At 38.9% G+C, this 20,454-nt stretch overlaps 1 protein-coding gene across 1 annotated transcript in view; it reads left to right on the top strand.

Moving 5' to 3' along the window:
• The window catches only part of LOC126092703 (dynein beta chain, ciliary-like), an 863,310-nt gene that overhangs the window by 130,461 nt on the left and 712,395 nt on the right, over window positions 1–20,454 (top strand). The window contains 3 exon segments of the mRNA XM_049908426.1: window positions 6,467–6,564; window positions 18,749–18,884; window positions 19,006–19,290. Of these exon segments, the coding sequence (XP_049764383.1) occupies window positions 6,467–6,564; window positions 18,749–18,884; window positions 19,006–19,290 (519 nt within the window).

The following is a 20,454-nucleotide window of genomic DNA, read 5'->3' as shown; positions in this document are numbered from 1 at the left end:
ATTATGGAAGAATAAAACGATTCCAAATTTATATAAAAATTTCATGATACTACTTTTCGATCTCATGCTTTAGAAACTGATGCGTATGAATGAAATGTGAAACTATTTCCTAACATAAAACTTTTTGCTTGTGGTAGACCTAATAGGCATTTGATATTGGTACTTCATGAGATATATTATATCTTGTTATAAAAATGACCATTTGTTCCAAAACAGCCTCGTTTATTTGATATGTGTTACAATTGCTGCAATATCAGGCAGGCCTATTTCGTTTTATCTAGCAGACAGTGACAAAAACACATAAACAGATAGAGAAACCACACCAGTCTTCCAGTATCTCTGTTACACTCACATTCTCCCATGGATCAGACCAAACTGTGTCCATTTGTACTGCCCTTCTCTGTATACGAAAAATTCCATGCTAGTCCTATTGGGGACTGGTCCCACACACTTGAGCAAGATTCTAGTATGAGTCACACAAGTGATCTGCAAGCAATATCCTCTGTAGACTGATTGCAGTTCCCCAGTGTTCTACCAATAAACCTGATGTGCCTACGAGTCGACTAATTCCAACCGTGAGACACTGATATTATAGCGATACTATACTACTTTTTTTCATTTTGTGAAGTGCACAATTTTACATTTCTGAACATTTAAAGCAAGTTGCCAGTTTTTGTATTAGTTTGAAATCTTATCAAGACCTGACTGAATATTTATGGAGTTTCTTTCAGACAGTATTTCATTTTAAATAACTGCATCATCTGCAAAAGGTGTGAGTTTAGCACTGCATAGTGGTCTTTCTTGTAAATAATGATTTTGGAGGAACAAATATATTTTTTTTATGTAAAGAGTGATTCCTCACTAACCATATTACAGTGTTATTAGTAACTGTGAAACGCACCGTAGATATTGAATAGATTTGGTGGTCCGCATATCAGTAAGTGGCAAATTTCCCAGTTCTCAGCCTCTACTGTAATCAGGATGTGTTCAGGGCCATACTGAGGGAATGATGAGATAGACCCACACCTAGGGTGCAGCCACAGATGGGGCACAAAAACTGACTAGGAAAATAAAGGAGGAGGAGGAGGAGGAGGCAGTTTAAGAATTACCTAAGAGAGGTACATGAGTTCTCCTACCACTCATGTTCCTACTTTCTGCCATGAGAAAAAGCCTTGTCAGTTGGCCTGTGACAGAAAATGCTTGCTGTTGTCACAGTGTCATTACTACATACAGTAATGCAAAACAGTCCTATAGAATAGTGCAGTCAATTAACAATTTCACAATTTAAAATTATAGCGAAAGCTTGTAACAGTTAGACCGGGATGAAGTGTACAGGGAACTTGCCGCTAATTTAAAATTTAACCCATTTCATGATACCTTTGTGAGTATATTTGAAAACAGTTTCCCTAAGCAAACAGTGAAATACAATTGTAAGAAACCATCTAAAAAGCCATGGCTTACTAAAGGGATAAAAATATCTTGTAAACAGAAAAGTGAAATGTATCTAATAGCTAGGAGGAGTAATGATCCAGAAAGAGTGAAACATTATAAAAACTATTGCACATTATTAAGAAAAGTAATTAAAAATTCCAGAAATATGTGCATTATGTCTGAGATTAGCACATCTGATAATAAAATTTAAAAAAAAATTGGAATATTGTTAAAAGGGAAACACGGCAACCTAGAGAACAGGAAGACTGTATTTCTAACAAGCTCAGTGAAAAGTTTGTGAACAAGAAGTCAGAAGTAGAAAATATTTTTAATAATCATTTTTAAGTGTTATAGAGAAAATAGGATCCAGCTATTCATTAAAAAACGCAAGGCAGTATGTGGAAGAGGCAATACCTATGCAATTTGCTAAAATTAGAATTCAACCCTGCTCTCCTACTGAAATTAAGAAAATAATAAATTCACTCAAAAGTAAAAGCTCACATGGAATTGATGACATTTCCAACAGAGTACTAAAATGTATGATTCTCAGCCATATATGTAGTAGCTCACTGAAACATGGCATTTTTCCATATAGACTGAAATAAGCCATTGTTAAACTATCACATAAAAAAGGGGATAGGTCTAATGCCAACAACTACTGTACAATCTCTCCTCTGACAGCTGTAGTGATTCGAGAATTTCTGTGTAAATTCTAGAACCACTCAGCCTTCTACCGTCTCGAACACATGATATTCTGGATATGAGTGTGGGATGGTAGAATCATACCTACTGCATTTCACATGTTTCTGTGTGTGCAGTTTAAAATCAGTCGTGGGAAGAAAGTAGATGCAGCAGTCAGATGGCACCGTCAAGCACCTGTCGGGCAATCCATAGATGTTTTAGTGAGTGTGTAAGGAAGAATCATGGAGTTTATATGCAGCTATATGCTTATTGTGTCATTGACTATTGTTATTAAAACAAGAACAGTTGAAAAAAGTACGATTGTGGACTCTTGACGCAATCTTGTTAGAGGCAAGACTCATTTTATGATTCATGTTATGAAATGTCATGGTATCTAAGCCAACTTCCTTTTAACTGTAATTCAGTTTGATTCTAATGTCCAACTGTGCAAGAGACTTGCAGGAAGTTACATATTCATGTGGAAAGTGAGATTTTTATTGTGTATGGAGACCAAATACATTGTTAGTTGACGAAAAGTAAAGTTTGTATGTCTACCTACTTCATAAGTAGAAAGAATCTAAAAATTCCTGTACCTAACGTTATTCGATGGAGAAGAAGTCAAGAGGGTGTCCAGCAGCCCCCTATTCAGTAAAGAAGACTGGTTGCAGATTCTAAGTAAGTCACCTCGTAAAGAATTGGAAGGTGTTTTGGGGGAATAAGCCGATATAACCCAGATCCACACTCACACTTTAGTTGTCAGAATGTTAGACAGCTCTATCCAAAATTCTTGAAAAAGTAATGTATTCAAGAGTAGCATCACATATTTGTAAAAAATGAAGTACTAACAAATGCCAGTTTGATTTTCAGAAAGCTTTTTCAACAGTAAATGCTATATATGCTTCCACTGATCAAATATTAAATGTATTGAATAACTGAACATCACCCATTGGGATATTTTGTGATCTTTCAAAGGTTTTTCACTGTGTGAATCATGAAACTCTTGTAGATAAGCTTAAGTAATGTGGTATGAGTGGGACAGTGCACAAATGGTTTAACTCATATGTAATTGAAAGAATGCAGAAGGTTGAAATTAACAGTACAGAAAGTCTGCAAAAATCAGCAGACCCCTCTAACTGGGGAAGCATCAAGAATGGTGCCCACAGCATTCAGTCTTGGATCCCTTATTGTTCTTAATACATATTAATGACTTGCCACTCTGTATTCATGAAGATGCAAAGCTAGTTCTTTTTGCTGATGATACAAGTATAGTAATCACACCCAACAAACAAGAATCAGCTGAGGAAATTGTAAATAATGTCTTTCAGAAAATTATTTAGTGGTTACCCCGCAAACAGACTCTCAGTAAATTGTGACAAAACACAGTATATACAATTTTGTACAGTAAATGGCATAACACCATTGATGAAAATAGACTATGAACAGAAGTCTGTTGCTAAGGCAGAATATTCAAAATTTCTGGGTGTGTGCATTGATGAGAAATTGAATTAGAAGCAACACATCAATGATCTACTGAAATGGTTAGGTTCAGCTACTTATATTATTAGAGTTATTGGACATTTTGGTGGTGAATATATCAGTAAATTAGCCTGCTACACCAATTTTCATTCACTGCTTTCATATGGCCTCATGTTTTGGGGTAATTCATCACTAAGAGAAAAAGTATTCATTGCACAAAAGTGTGTAATCAGATTAGTAGCTGGAGCCCACACAAGATCAGCTTGCTGACATTTGTTTAAGGGACTCAGGATATTCACAGTACCATCACAATACATACATTCACTTATGAAATTTGTTATTTATAACCCATCCCAGATCAAAAATGACAGCAAAGTGCATAGCTACAACACTAGAAGAAAACATCTTTACTATTCTGGATTAAATCTGACTTTCGCACAAAAAGGGGGGAATTATGCTGCCACAAAAATCTTTAGTCATTTGCCAAACAGCACAAAAAGTCTGACAGACAGCCAACCAACATTTAAAAACAAGTTAAAAGAATTTATGAATGACAACACCTTCTACCCAATAGATGAATTTTTGGATGGATATGAAGTAGGAACTGTAAAATAATAATAATAATAAAATAATACTTTTGTGTAAAGAACGAACTGTGCCAGTAGCCCGAACAACAGGGTACTGATGTATTAGAACATGCATTGATACTATGAAATGGTGCATTGATAATGGCTAGACACTAGCTGAAATCTAGATTTGGCAAATAAAATGTGCAAGAAAAGGACAACATTGTCATTTCATCCAAGTAGCAGTATAAAGAAGTGACCACTATCAAACAGATTTTTATTGCTAATGCAGTTTATTAGGCAAAATGCATTTGGTTCACACAGCAAAGTGCATTTGGTTCATTTTTTGGGATCCACTGAGTAGATAAAACAGAATTCAATTTTAGGCATTCTGTGGATGATTGATAAAATTAGGAACTGTTGGTCATTGTGCCATATGTCCGAGCATAGAAAAAATAATGGCAAAGGGGGTGGGGTTGGGAAGGCACATTTTTGGCAGTTGTTCCAGGTCACAGATTCATTTTGTATTGCTCTGAATGATTTCTTTACTAAAACTTATCACTTTCTCTGTTCTCTGCAGACATTCACATGATAATTGAATTTATAAGATAGTGCCACATGTGGTTCTCCTCAGTTAATATCCTCTAAATAGTCTGGGTATATGTAATGAAATTTCAGAAACCTTTATAAACAAAAAGGCGCTAGGTTCGAGTTCTGTTCTGGCAGACATTTTTAATGTTCAGGAATTTTCAAATCGGCATACTCTATTGCAGAGTGAAAATTCATTCTGGGAACCCCTTTATATGTTTCTCATCTGAAGAACACTTCCGTTCAGTGGTGATCTGCCATCACACATTTTCTTATTTTTTAAATTAATTTGGGACTATTTTAAAATGTTCTCAAGATGCAATAGAAAGAAACAACCTGTCCCACTGAAACTTTTCAATTTTTCAGTGTAATCTCCCTGTACACCAGTGCACTTGGTCCAGTGATGTTCCGGTACCTTGATACCATCTTGAAACTTAGATTCTTTCAGGACTACAAAATATCCATCAACTTCAGCCGTCACTTTATTTGAAGAGAACCTCCATACAGCGAGGAAAATTTGGAGCTTAGGAAAGAGATGGAAGTCTATTAGAACCAAATCAGGTGAATAAGGTGGCTGTGGCAACAATTTGTATCTTTATTCAATTATCTTTGCGTAAGCAATGACATCTGTCTGTTGGTGTGCATTATTTTGATGAAAGGTGACTTCTTCCTTTTCAGTCGTGACCTTTTTTCCTTATTGCATTTGCTGTAATTGATCCAGAAGGTTAACGTAATTGCTAGATCTATGGGAAGATAATCTATCAGCAGAATACCTTTCACATCCAAGAAGACTGATGTCTTGAGGTTTTTAGCCAACTGCAGTGCCTATGCTTTGTTGTTGTTGGTGGTGGTGGTGAATAAACATTTCCACTGCTTTGATGTTGTTTTGTCTCCGAGGTACAGTAGTGGACCCAGACTTCATATGTGGTCACAAAGTGCTGCAAAACATCTTGTTGGTTGCCCTGGAAATTGGTCAAACATTCTTCGGACATTTCCCTTCTGAGGCGTTTCAGATCCTGCATTAATAGTCATGGCACCCATCTAGTGACAATTTCTCATATCCAGTTCTACTGTTAAAGTGTAATGTTCCCATTCAGATGATATGCCTACAGCTTCATAAATTTCTTGCACTTTCAGTCAATGATCCTCCTTGAATGTTGTATGCACTGTGGTAATAATTTCTGTTGTAGTGCCACATCTTGACTGACCACTATGCACATCATCATCTAAGCTGTCCTGACCAAATTTAAACTCATTTGTCCACTTGTAAACAGTTGAATATGAAGCAGCAGAGTCTCCCAGTTCTGAAAAATTCTGAATTTCTTTGCTTTTGTGCCGTTCTTTACAAAGTACTTAATCACTGCTCGAATCACAATTTTTTCCATCTTCTCAAATCACTACATGGGAAGAACAACAGAGGGATGTCCATACCACAGATCTATACCCAGAGCACTGACACATCACATGTTTATTCATAAAAGATGACCTATTATTATGTGTTAACCTCATTGCGTTAGTGCTGAAATTTAGCAAACTTTTCAAACTTCCCTCCTAATAGTAAACAATGATATGTTTTAGATATCATCATTTATTTATGAGTACCTCAGTTTCCTTCCTTTGTTGAAGAAATAGGAATTGTATTTTGTTGACTTTATCTTTTTCAGTCTTATGCATTATGTATTATGTATTATAGATTGGTATCAACATTACTTTATTGTTTTCAGGCATCAAAATACCTTGACCCTGGATCTCTTTTCCAAGGAGAGACTGAAGAATCTTTAGCTAGAGTAGCTCAGTGTATTGAGTCGCTGCATATTTTTCGGTAGGTAGATTTAATGAATAACAGTTTCTTTGATTTGATTAATTTTGGCAACAAGAGAGGCTTCAAATATAGTTAAAATACTTTTTTTTTTACTTGAACCATGGTTTTGAAGAATGTTGTAACTATTTATGGTTTTGGCTATGAAACAGTAGGTACAGTATGGAAGTGAGTAGTATCTTTTGATGAATCAACACTTTGTAGGAGTAACACATAGATAAAGTATTGACTGTGAATACTTTGGAAACAAAAGCAACATATTTAGTACAATATCAGTGAAAAGTGTAGAGCATATTTTGAGGTAAAAATAAATCATTAAAAAAGAAGAATTGGAGGTAGGGGTTATTGATTGGATGTTGATTTTAGAAGACTGGCAGGATGCAAGACAGCTTACTGAACACTTCTCTGTAAAACAGACCTTGAAGCAAGTAGTGAACAACTGTCATGTCTTATTTCTCAAATCCAGATAGTATGGACTGAGAAGGCATCACCAGACAAATGATAACTTAACTTGATTGGAAGTGATTTTCCTATATAGGCATTATTTACCAGTGTGTGTGTGTGTGTGTGTGTGTGTGTGTGTGTGTGTGTGTGTGTGTGAGGTATGAAATTAATGAAGCATCTGGAGACACAACCCCATTTGATTACAGCTTCTGTCACACTGACACCTTGATTTCTGACCTATTGAGTGCAGTCAACCCGAGAAGGAATATGGTATCCTTCAGTGGAGTGTCTTGAGCACTATGCTGCCCTCTCTATACATGGACAGTTTTGTTAATTTTGATAATTTCTATGAATTATTTACCTTCAGAACAATATCATTCATGATTTTAAAGGCACCTTAACAGTGAAAATGGATGCAACTCCATAAGGGCATTTACTGATGACCATCAACTGGCAGTGCATGCAAGTTACAGGTTTTTGTCCTTTCAGCATTAAGGTGCATTTAAAATAATAAATGACACCATTCTGAAGGTAAATAATTTGTTGAGGTTATAGATGTCACCCTTGTACAAGTGTAGTGACAAAAATAACTTCTTATTAGTGCAAATACAAGTAAAACAATAATGGAAATCTCTGGATAGAAAAATATGCAAAAGGAAAGGCAACAGTTTACCCATAGAGGACTGGTATGTGGCACACTGCAACACTTAATAGAAAACAGTTAGCACTATCTTTCAAGCTCTTGCTCTTTTTCTATTAAGAGTACACACATTCACATATTCATAACCACTCACACACACACACACACTTGCAGTAGTTGTGAGACTGATTATTGAATATGGATTAGTGAAAGCAGTTGCCTTGGTAGATGGAGGTAGGGGAGAGTAAGGAATGACGCATGAGGCAAGGAGGGAGAAGTGAGGTCTTTCATCAGATGACTCACCAGCTGCATAACAATAAGAAAGGAGTTAAGAGAATAGAAGATATAAGGGATAGAGAGGAAGGATGGGGTGAGGGGGAGGAAAGGAGAGAACAGTGTTGATGAAGAGGGATGTAATTGCTCTATATTACAGATGTCTTAGTCATAGGTGTTGGTGCACTTATAGAGCCCATCAGCTACGATTCTATGTAGCCTATGTGTAATTGAGACTGATTATAAATACCATCTTTGTAATTGATTGTAAATGCTATTTGCATGATTCAGCAAAACCCACAAATCATTTGCACTATCCATTATTTTAGAGGACCGAATTGGTCACATGACCACCTGCACTATAAATTCTTGTCATCTTCTGTGTAGTAGCTGGAGACCCAATGGGACACTGTTCAGTGGCGGCTCCTCATGCGTGTCAGGCGTTCAGTTTATTATGTGATTTAAAATTTTGGCCATTCAATACATTATATCTTTCACCAATTGCCCATAGTCAACACACTTATTTGTTATCTGTGGAAAGCAAGACCTTGTATCAGTTGGTATGGAGGAAAAGTGAATCCTCACATATAGATTAAGTGTTATACCACTACAGATGCTACAGAGGGTGAGTATATTTCTAAACCCACTATCATCCAAAAGAAAAAATACCTTGTATTACCATTTGTCAGCAGTGCTGTTACATACCATTTTACACGGATGGGCCTATGTTATGGTCAACATTTGTTGCTACTTGGTTTTCACAATCTGTGTTCTCAAGATATACATACCAATCAAGTTCAGCATCTATTATGTGGTGAAACATATGACCTTCAAATCTCTGGTGTAAATGAGACTTAAAACTATGGAATTTCTATTCTGTTATGATTCCCCAAGTACACTGAAACGCATCCAGTGCATGTACCCAATAGGAGTTAGACCTTTCATCAAAAATACTTTCCTTCACCTAAAATTTCAAGAAAATTTTTTGGCATGGACAAATGTGTTTGGAGATTTGTGACAGTGAACTTGTAGTTGCAGCAACCAATAAAGCAATAAAGCCTGAAACATCACTCCTGTGGCAGAAAGTGATGTTTCCTTACATGTGCTATTGATCAAGGGTCCACACATCAATGTGAAAAAGAGAATGTCTGAAAGAATGGAAAACAAAATGCAGCTTATGAAGCAATTGCTATCTCCGAGCTTCTGCAAAGGAATGAAATCATGTGAGTTATCTTTGGTTTGGGCAGTATCCTGTGATATATGGTTTCCTTCTCAAATGCGAAAACCAACCAATGTGTTTTGCTTGTGGTGTATGAACATCACTACACCAAAATGTTGGAAAAATGTATATATTTTCCTAATGAGAGGTTTGAGTGCAAATTTGTCCCCTTTGTTGTTTTATTTTCAATTAGTTTATTTCTTTAAGTAATTTATTAATTACAAATCTGGAAGTGTTAGTGTCCGGAAGGTAATGATCACTCCGTCATTCAACCTTAGATGGAAGGATAGCAACAAACCATTGGATGATACAAGGATCATCTTGCAACCAATGGATTCTTGAGAAATAATTTGTAAACATTGTTTATTCCATTGCAAAAAACTTACAAAAATAATAGCATTGGTCATAAGAGCTTTGAAATCATTTATTACAGCAAATCGATTTCAGTCAATGTGTGACCTCCTTCATTGTAAATATTGGTCTCTTGAAGACTCATCTAATAAAACCACATATAATAACTTCAACATGGTGTCAATACAGAAGAACATAGCAGCCAATGAACAAATTTATTGAATGTAGATTTAGGTGTCTTGTGGTTGTGTACATGAATGTGTGTACTTCTGCTGGAGAAAGAGCAAGACCTCGAGAGCTAGTAACATACTGTTTCTGTTGCTTGTTTCTGTGCACTACACATCAGTCAGCTATAGTTGAATGGTTGCCTTTCCTTTATTTTAAATATTATCCATCTTGGAATATCCATTATTGCTAAATTTAGAACTGTGTGTTAGAACCTTCTCATAGTGTTCACTGAATTCCAATAATCATTCAGCTCCGCTATTCACATTTTCCAATCCAAATTTGCCAACACATTTTGAATTGTCATGGCACACAGGCAATAATGTCTCTCATTATCATTATATTAACATCTTATTACTCGTAGTAGTTTTCTTCTTGGTCTTACATACCTGTGATTTCTTCTTCATAACAAAGCTTTTGAAAAATTTCTGGCCTATCAGATAATGTAGTAAAGAAACTGGAAACATTATCTCCTAGGCTGGCATGGCTGTGTGATATGTCTAAAATCCACAGTGAAGGCAGGTGTAATTAAACAATTCAGAATCAATGCAGACAAAATTATAGTCAGTTTGCATTTTCTCTTGTTGTTTACAAAAGTACATTAAAGTTATTAATAGACCACTTTCCTCTTAATGCTATTGTTATGCCATAATTAGACAACTATCAACTTTTTATATAATGGTACATTTTATGAAATAATTGACAGAATAGCTTTGGGTTATCCATTGTCTCTGGCAGTGGCTAATTTTTCACAACACACATTACATTCAACACCTCTTCATATGTCTTGCTACTTTTGTTATGTTAACAGCACTTATGATCTGGCCCCATGGTACCTTCACCTGTTCAATGATAATATGATCAGTACACATACTAATACCAAGTTTACCAATGAGATGGAAAGAGAAGGAAAATTACCATTTTTAGATGCTTTGCTTGAACTAAAATCAGATGAGTGCCTCAGCTACTCAGGTTACCAGAAATGGACACATATGACTTATATCTCAGTACAGAAAGCTTTCATTGTCCAGTCCAAAACAGAGCAATTGTAAGCACACTGAAACAGTGAGCAAGAACTTTTTCTGACAAGCACAACGTGGATTTTAAGACCAGATATCTGAAAAGGGTGCTCTGGAAAAATGCCTGTAATGAACAAGGTAATAAGTTAGTTTTGTTTAGTGGACAAGAGAGACACACCATTTAATGTGCCCCAGGTAGCAACAAGAAAACAGTTATCCAGACATGTATCCACACTACTTGGTTCCACCATACCAAGAGTCACTGACGTTGTACTGACAGTTCTTACAAGGTGCCATTAGTGTGACAATAATTGGTGGAGAGTGGTAGAGCTTGAGGATGATCCAGTAAAGAGATCCTGGTGAGGTAGAAGCTTGTAGCTTGTCATAAATTGTATGACTGTTGCAGACAGTGCAGAAATGAGCTTTGTCAGATGGGCCATGGATGCTGCCTGTGTAATTCAGGAGTGAGAGGGACTTGCACACTGGTGGACGGACCACAAGCACAGTGGAATCAGGTCCAGCATACAGAACTTGGATGAGATGTGCATTGGACACTCAGGCATGGCTCGGAGCAAATTACTGCACTGGGATGAAGGGATTGCCAATTGAGGGACCAGCAGGATGCAGTTGGCTTTTGGCCAGAGCAATTCCCAATGAGAACTGATGCAGAGCATCCAGGCAGCATCCTTTATACTGCCCAGCTAAAGGATACTGCCATGATGTTCAGGGACCATGTGATCTGCAGAGAAAGAATTGGTGCTCACAGTGGCAGCTCCCATTGAGGTGTCTCTCATGCCACTAGTGGAAAAGCTGGTGCCATGTTTTACTGTGGCAGCCGCGGAATGTGCGGTTGACAACAACTTGGCATGCTTGTGTTATTCTCATACTCTTTTTCTGCAATCTCTTGAAATGACGCTGTGAGTGGCTGGAAATTCAGCAGCCCATACTACATGTCTGTGTGTGCAGCAGTTGGATTCCAGGCAAATAACAGTATCCTTTCTCCATTAAGAAAAGGTGGCGAAGGGAGGTTGAAACTAGTGTTGCTCTCTCTGGGAGGAGGGTACCCTGTCACCAGAGTCAACATGGAGGCAACACTTTATATCATTGGTGGTCACCCGATATGCAGTGATGATGACGGGCGAATGAGGTGTGTGATGTGACACTGACACAGTCAACAGATATGGCTGTTATGATCAAGGACCTAAAAAACAACAGACGTCATTATGAAGGGAAGCAAGCCATCACCAGGAGACAACAGGATTAAGAGTGACCCAGAGTTTTGCCTTGGAACATGATTTCATGAGGGCCCCACCATATGCTCAGAGTGAAGGCCAGCAAAAGGAATAGAAAACATGATTGACAGCTCAACCAAGGGCAATATTGCAGGAGATGAAAAAGAAGGAATGGAAGAAGGAAGTGACACAGAAAACAAAGTCATTGAAATGTAGGATTTGATGCCAGTGTCAAAAGTGCCAATAGTGGGAGGCTCCTCAACCCCAGAGCCAGTGCCAGACAAAACTGTGCTGGCAAGGAATGAAGGAAGGGGGGGGGGGGCAGGGGCAGTGGAGGGGACCATGCTGGCAGTGGATGGGCTGGGTTTGCTGTGGAGAGCCCAGTCTGGCAGCAAAAGAAATCATGCCGGCAGCTGAGGAGACCATGCCAGCAGCCAAGGAGGCCCTGCAGTGGCCAAGTAGGCCGTGCCAATGATTGTAGACTCGTCAAAACCCTCAAGTGGTGTCAGGGCAGTGGATGAGAGGGCATCTCTACTGATGTCTGAATTCACAATGGTCTAGCAACAATGCCAGCTGCAGGAGCCAGCGACAATAGGTAGGTCTGCCAGAATTGACAGAACCTTTATCAAATGGCCCGGCTGCATCTAGTATGTCATTGACAGGGCCAGCATCAGCAGCGTTGGTGTTGACAGACGACAGGCCAATGGGACATTGCCAGGATACCAGCAGGCTCAGCTGAAAGGTGATAGGCAAGTGGATGTTGGCTGAGAGCCGACAGACTTGGTGGGCTGACAGTGGAACATCAGCAGGGTATTGATGAGCTACCAGGAGCAACAGTGATGGTGTTGCTTATAGTGATGAGAGGAAGGACTGTTGTAGAAACAAGGGGTGTCATGCAGGTTAACATCTGTAGAAGTTCATTGTACCATTGCATGCACAGTAGCAGCAGCACCTGTGCCAGGACACTCAGTATCATTGACACCCTACTGCTGCTCCAGGCAGCAAGAAATAATGAACCTTATTCAGCCTCATAAACCAGTCTCAGGACTGAAGACCACAACAACAACAACAACAAACTGGAGACAGTGTCACAGTTATTCAAATGTGAATCAGCACTACCTGTTCCATCCCTCCCATAGTCACTGATGTTGCACTGAGAGAATATGTACTAGGGTGACAGTGGTACAGTCGTAATCAGTAGAAATTGGTAGACCTCAAGGAGAGTCCAGAAGAGAGATCTAGGTGAGTCAGAAACTCCTTGCCAGTCATAGATAGCATAGCTGCTGTGGACACTGGAAAGAGATGAGCTCCATCGGATGGGCCAACGACGCCAGTGTGGCTGTCATAATCCAATAGTAAGAGTGACATGTGCCTTGATAGACAGGCTGTGGGTGTGCCTGGCATTAGGCCCAGTGTGTAGAAAACAGATAAGACACTGAGTGAACACTTGGATGTGGTTGGGAATGAACGGCTGCACTGGGATGAAGAGAGTGCTAATTGATGAACTTTCTGGATACAGCCGATACCTGTACTGGAGCAACTCCCGATGCAAGTGGTGCAGAATGGCCAGGTGGTTTTGTTTATAGCCAATCAGCAATAGGATTCTGCCATGACTTTCTGTGAGCATGTGACCTACAGAGGAAAAATTGATGCCCACAATGACGGTGCTGTGACACTTGCATCACTAATGTGAAGCAGATGCCACATGTTACCAAGACAGCTATTGCAGACGTAGTTGACAATAATTTGGTGTGCTTATGTTATTGTCTTACTCCTTTTCTGCGATCCCTGCAGTGGCTTGGAGAGGAGCCCGAAATGTGGGAGCCTGCAATACACGTCTGTGTTAGCAGTAGTTGGATCCCAGGTAGAAACACTTTCCCTTCCTCTATAAGAAAAGTGAAATGTGGTAGGGAGCTGGTGTTGAATTGAAAGGTACAGAGCCATAATGAATTTATTAATGTTTCTAAAAACATGGATGAATTTATTTTTTAAAAGCAAAAAATCCAAGAATAACATTAACAAATTGCCTCCAGAACTGAAAAGACTGAATTTCAATAACACAATTGACAGCAAACACCTCAAAACAGTGACAGTATAAAATCACTTCCTTTTAGTAAATAATATTAAATGAAGTGAAAATACATTTACATTACAAACAGCAAAACATATCATCGAATGAATATGTCACAAAAATCAGCCATCGGCTATTGCCAGTGATTATCAAAATTCCATTGCCTTTGAAGTAGCCAAAATGACTGACAAATGTGGTTCAAATTTATGATGATAGAGGCAGTCAGAGGCAAATCCAGTAGCAATAATTCCTCCTTATCTGTTAACATAGGACAGTGGTTGCTGCTACCACAGTACTAGAAACCTTCATTAAAGATTTCACTCATGGTACACAAGCATCTTTAACAAGACCACAGTTAACAAGAGATACAATCACCTATCATGTAACACAGACAACTCTTTAATTATTTAGTAAAAATTAAACATACTGCAAATGCAGAAAAGTATGAATGTTATGCAAGAAACCTTGACTACTGAGGGATAAAATTTTTCTTTAGTCTTTTTTTATTTTTATTTTTAGTAGATTCAATCAATTTAGTAAATAGCTCAAGCTCATGATACTAGCCAACAGATAACTATAGACATGCCTCAGAAATAAGGTAACTAGATTAAACAATTTTCACTGACCATAAAGTACAATTCATAAATCAGTAGAATTACATCTGCATTCTATACCCATAGATTGTAAAATCAGTTTTGGTTAGTGACAGCTACAAGCCCACACACATTTACAGAACTGAACTCAAGTAGTACCAGGGAAAACATTCATGAATTACACATTTATAAACATATAACAATGGGCAACCAGGATACGGAGTCAAAATAGCCACCACGTGACACCAAGTGACATGCACACTAATTGGATGCTCACTGTGAGCGCTCATAAAATCTAGTGCCCATTGACAAACTCTTGCTTAGAGAACACTGAGAGGATGATGTAACAAAGATTACTCGTAGTCGGAAACCCACGGGTATCATCCAGCAGACAACACCACATCCAGTATTTGCAAAGGTCAGACTGGACTCCAACCCAACACCACAATGGACACAAACTGCTTGCATATTCAATAGCAGAGGACAAGCCATATATTGCGCATCCTGCCGAAGTAGCTTTTAACAAGCAATGTTCATGGCTGCGACCAACACTTGGCCCCGCCAAACCTGCAGTGAGCAAAAGCACCACTCCTTCCAACGGGCCATGGCAGACACATGGCCACAACCACATATCACTTGTGCTCTTCACCACCCATGTCACACTCTCCTTCCATCTAGGTCGCCACAGCCCTTAACTACCTTCTCCAAACTGCCCTCTACCAGTGACAGTAATGCTCCATGTGCTCTTGTGGACAGAGGGATTCCAAATCTGCGATAAGTACGCGAAATTAAACATGGCTGCATGGCACAATTCTCCCCACCTTAAGCTTGAACAGGTGGGGGGTTCCATTGGATTATGCCTCAGCATCCTGCTTACCCTTGCCCACCTTGAGTTGGCTTATATGGGCTGTTATAAGTTTCTGGGAAGATGGATCTTGGCTCAGAAAACTGACTGGAGAGATAGCTCTTACAACCGTATAAGGCCTGACAAATCTAGAAAGCATTTTAGCAGTGGTCTTCTGAGCACATTGTCACACAGGACTGTCCTGTGTCCCATACAGGTTATGGCACACAGCTGTATGTGGCATTCTTAGCAGTGTTTTAGACAATGTAGGTGTGTCGTGGAATTCATTAGTTTATATGTAACAGATAGAATGCCAGTCATGTTGGGAAATAAATTAAGATTTATAGAGCGACTGAATGGGAAAATGAAAAAGCGTCTAGTACTCAACTCACACTGTTCTGCTGTGGACCTCAAGTAATTGATCTACAATGTGATAGGGAAGATAAAGATATCCTAGATTTCTCCAAGGATTTCCCTCAGAATCTGTTTCTCATTGTTTACCCAAGTCTCCATACAGCTGCCGGTGATAGTGGATGGGGTACAGCACTCACAGGCCTGTGCTCACTGTCTGCTGACAGGACATGTTGAATGTGACGACCTGCCTTACAACAATATGAATTGGGTGTTGAGTTCATTTTGTTCAGCACCTACACTATACAAATAATTTGAGTCTATGGGTTGCATAATCAGAAAATTGGTGTTTTGTTGCTGCCAGAAGATTAAATTTCAGCTGCTGCCTATGATCTCATTTATAACTTGCAAGTAAAATTAAAATATTAGTTACAAACTTATTTACAGTAATCACATGTTTTAGTGATACAGCTTAGTGTTGCCATTCATGATAGTAATGCAGTTGCGTAGGTCAAACAGAATCACACAAAATAGACACAGCTTCTCATGAGCACAACAAAGTATAATAAATGTTACAATAGTGCACAATTTAAAACATGAATAATACACAAAAGTTAGAAATGGCAATATTTTTTATGCAGCTAATTATGCACGGGCACATAACCATAGGTAATAGCACAGAAAAGTTTCTAACCTTGAGTGATCTGCTGAAATTTTGACTGATTGTGAGTGTTCAATCTAGATGACAAGAGAAGAGAAGACAAGACAGTGGAACTGGTAAAACATGCAGAGAAAATTGGGTTAGGGAGGTGTTTGGGAACAGGAGAAGGAGAGTGCTGCCTCTCAGTGGCAGTGGAAAAATGAAAAGCAAATAAGGTAACAAACTGAGAAGGTCTTCCAAGAATAGAATAGCAATTAGGGAACTTAAGATGATATAGAAAGGAAAGTTCTGTCAGAATGTAAAAATTTAGGGTCAAAGGAGACCACTGACTGAATAGCAGAAGCATTGAGTCTGAGTTGTCAGCAGACACACGCATATGCGCGTGCTCACTCAGACACACACACACACACACACACACACACACACACACACAACCTATGTTGTGCCAGCTGGACACACATGCCGGGGGAGTTGTCAGGTGTGGTCAGTAGAGAGAAAGAGGCAGGAAGCAGGAAGATTGTTTGGGGCTGGGTAGCTAATGGCTCAATGGGAGGCAACAGGAGTGCTGTCTGGGAATGTAGGAGGGAGGGGTGGCAGACGCATAAGCTAGGCATGTGATACATGCGTACCAGAGCCAATGAGGTGCACCACATCATGATGATGACATGGAGTCATGGATTGGGATGGCATGACAGAACAGAGGAAGGGGTAACTGTTAGGTAGAGGGTGTGGGGACAGTGGGTTAATATAGACTGATGCCAGGAGGATCATGGAAGTGAAGGATATGTTTGAAGGATAATTTACATCTATAAAGTTCTGAAAATCTGGTGCTGGAGGGAATGATCCACGTGGTTCAGGTTGTGAAGCAGCCATTGAGCTTGGACATGTTGTCCTCAACCACAAGCTGTGCCACTGTTTGGTCAACTTCATTCCTAGGCACAGTTTTATGATGGCCATTCATTCTGGTGGACAGTTGATTGGTTGTTGCACCAACTTAAAAAGCTGTGCAGTGATTGCAGCAGAATTGGTAAACGAGGCTCCTTCCACAAGTGGCCATACCTCTGTTGGAACAGGATGACAAGACTGGTGTAGGAAGTGCTGTCCATCAGAATGAATGGCCACCACCAAACTGTGGCCAAGAACAGGGTTGACTACCCAATGGCACCATTTGTAGCTGAGCACAACATGCTTGAGTTCAATGGCTTCTTCACAGTCTGGGACATCTGGAGCCTTCCCTCCAGCATCAACTTTTCTGAACTATGCAGATGGGAGTTATGCTTCCAACATGACTTTCACTCCAGTAGCTGACCTGATATGCTAATCTACTGTCTCCACACCCTCTACCCAACAGTTGCCCTTTCTTCTGTTCTGTCATCGCCTCCCAATCCATGCCTCCATGTCATCATCATCATCATCATCATCATCATCATCATGCAACGCACCTCACTGGCTCTGGTACCCCATGTATCATGTGCCTAGCTTATGCATCTGTCACCCCTCCCTCCCACATTCCTAGACAGCAAACCTTCTGCTTCTCTCTGAACTGTTAGCTACCCATCCCCAACCCCTCATCATCCCTCCTACCTCTTTCTCCCTCTCCTCGCCCCACCCAACACAACCCTCACTCCACTTTAGACCACCTGCTGAAATACAGTCCCAGTATTGTATGTCCAACCAGCATAGTGTAGGGGGACAAGTGTGTGTGCATGTGCGAACAGTCTTCTCCTGTTCGTGATTGGTCTCTTTCACTCCTAAATTAGGAACCTAAGGAGAGACATTTATTGGCCTTGCTTCAATTTTGTTAAGAAGAATATCACATATTTTACAGAAAACTATGTGTCTCAAATTGTTTGTGCTAACATTTTTCATTACATCTTTTATTGTAAACTTGATAGTATTGTTTAATTAATGTTACATGAGTTCCATTGTTCATTGTGTATTTATATGTCTGCTATCAGTAAATACAAATAAAATCCTTTTTTAATGTGCTCATCCTTTGGCACTTTTTCAACTCTTTGAAATCTAGCTTTTGTGACTTGCTCTTCCATGTCAGTGGATCAGTTAACCATACTTGAGACACCATTCAATATAATACTAACGTTTTACATGAATTTTAACTGCCATACGGCATTTCCAAAATTTTGCCTACATTATTGATTGTGATTCCGGGAGTTTCTTGTATTATATATTTATTGCTATATTAATCATCCATTGTTTCACTAAGATGAAAACTTTGTCAAATTGTTTCTCTTTTAATTTAACAGGCAAATTTTTGAGGAAAGTCGTCAAAATATTGCATCATATTTCCCTGAAGATGTACAACCCCAGTACTGGAATTTTGGTGGAAGTCTTGTTTTTGAGTACATGGATAAATTTATAGAACGACTCAATGCTGTGAAAGTATGAACATTGTTTTTTACAATTATTTTCAACTTCTGCATTGAGAGAATATTGCTTTTTCACATTTAATTAAACAAACCATTGTCAACAAATGTAACTGGTACGTCTTCTTAAATTACAGGATTTGTTTGCAACATCACTTGAATTTCAGAAACTTGAAAAAGTAGAAGTTGGAGGGATCAGAGCGAGATGGCTTAGCCCAAGAGTTGAGAGTATATTTGCAGAGTTTGAAGAACTATATTCATTTTTCAGTGGGGTACCATATGATCCTTTGGACCCTGATGATGCCAGTTTTGAGAAAGATTACACAATGTTTTGTAACAGGATTAGAGATTTTGATAACAGATTGGCTGCTATTTGCAGCCAAGCATTTGATGACTGTGTTAATGTTGAAGCTATTTTGAAGGTACATTTACTTTTACTGAACTACTTAATTACAAATTACAACATGATGCTGAAAACTTGTTTATTTTTACTTACTTGCACCATCTGTAGTTGATACAATTTTGCAACAACTGTTTTTGCCACAATTCAATTTATTTATGGAGTAAATAACTAAATTTTGTGTGTATATTTTTCTCAATTTAATATTTAATTTCAGTGGTCTTGTGTGGTTTATTTTTCTTTATTTCCATGTTTGAAAATGTGTAGTTTTTCAGATAAGGCACAGTACTAAGACTACATCAGGGAAAAAATCAGACTGTCTTTGGGTAATGAATTCAAACACATGAATACAGTGAATAAAGGATCTTTAGATACAAATAGCATGAAAACATTCTTGTGTTAACTGACTGAATTGCAGGAATGGAGTCAGTCTCTGTAAAAGAATCTTCAAATTTATGGTGTACTGAGTGCTAACAGGGTGTTGTAAAACAGTCATTAGTGGTTGACATCATAGTATCTGAAACTTCCTGGCAGATTAAAACTGTGTGCCCGGCCGAGACTCGAACTTGGGACCTTTGTCTTTCGCGGGCAAGTGCTCTACCATCTGAGCTACCGAAGCACGACTCACGCCCGGTACTCACAGCTTTGCTTCTGCCAGTATCTCGTCTCCTACCTTCCAAACTTTACAGAAGCTCTCCTGCGAACCTTGCAGAACTAGCACTCCTGAAAGAAAGGATATTGCGGAGACATGGCTTAGCCACAGCCTGGGGGATGTTTCCAGAATGAGATTTTCACTCTGCAGCGGAGTGTGCGCTGATATGAAACTTCCTGGCAGATTAAAACTGTGTGCCCGACCGAGACACGAACTCGGGACCTTTGCCGTTCGCGGGCAAGTATCTGCTTCTCCCCAATTATATTTTACTTGTCTACACAACGTGAAACTCTGCTTAAGTTGACAGACATTCCTCTAATTGCCTGTAGGATTAAAAATGGATTCCATTGAACAAAATTTGAATCTTAATATCTGCTCTACCAACCAGCACACCTGAGTGGTTTTTAAGAGTGAAGATTAGAAACAGAGGAAAACTGAGTGAAAAGCAAATGTCTTACCATGAAATAAGATAAGGGATGATATAAGAAGTCTATATTCTTAAATGGAGATTGGAAATATTTGTTGGAACTCAGA

Source organism: Schistocerca cancellata, chromosome 7 (assembly GCF_023864275.1).
Source record: "Schistocerca cancellata isolate TAMUIC-IGC-003103 chromosome 7, iqSchCanc2.1, whole genome shotgun sequence".
NCBI lineage: Eukaryota > Metazoa > Arthropoda > Insecta > Orthoptera > Acrididae > Schistocerca > Schistocerca cancellata.
Note: the sequence above shows the minus strand (reverse complement) of the source record. Positions and strands in the feature narration are given on the sequence as shown.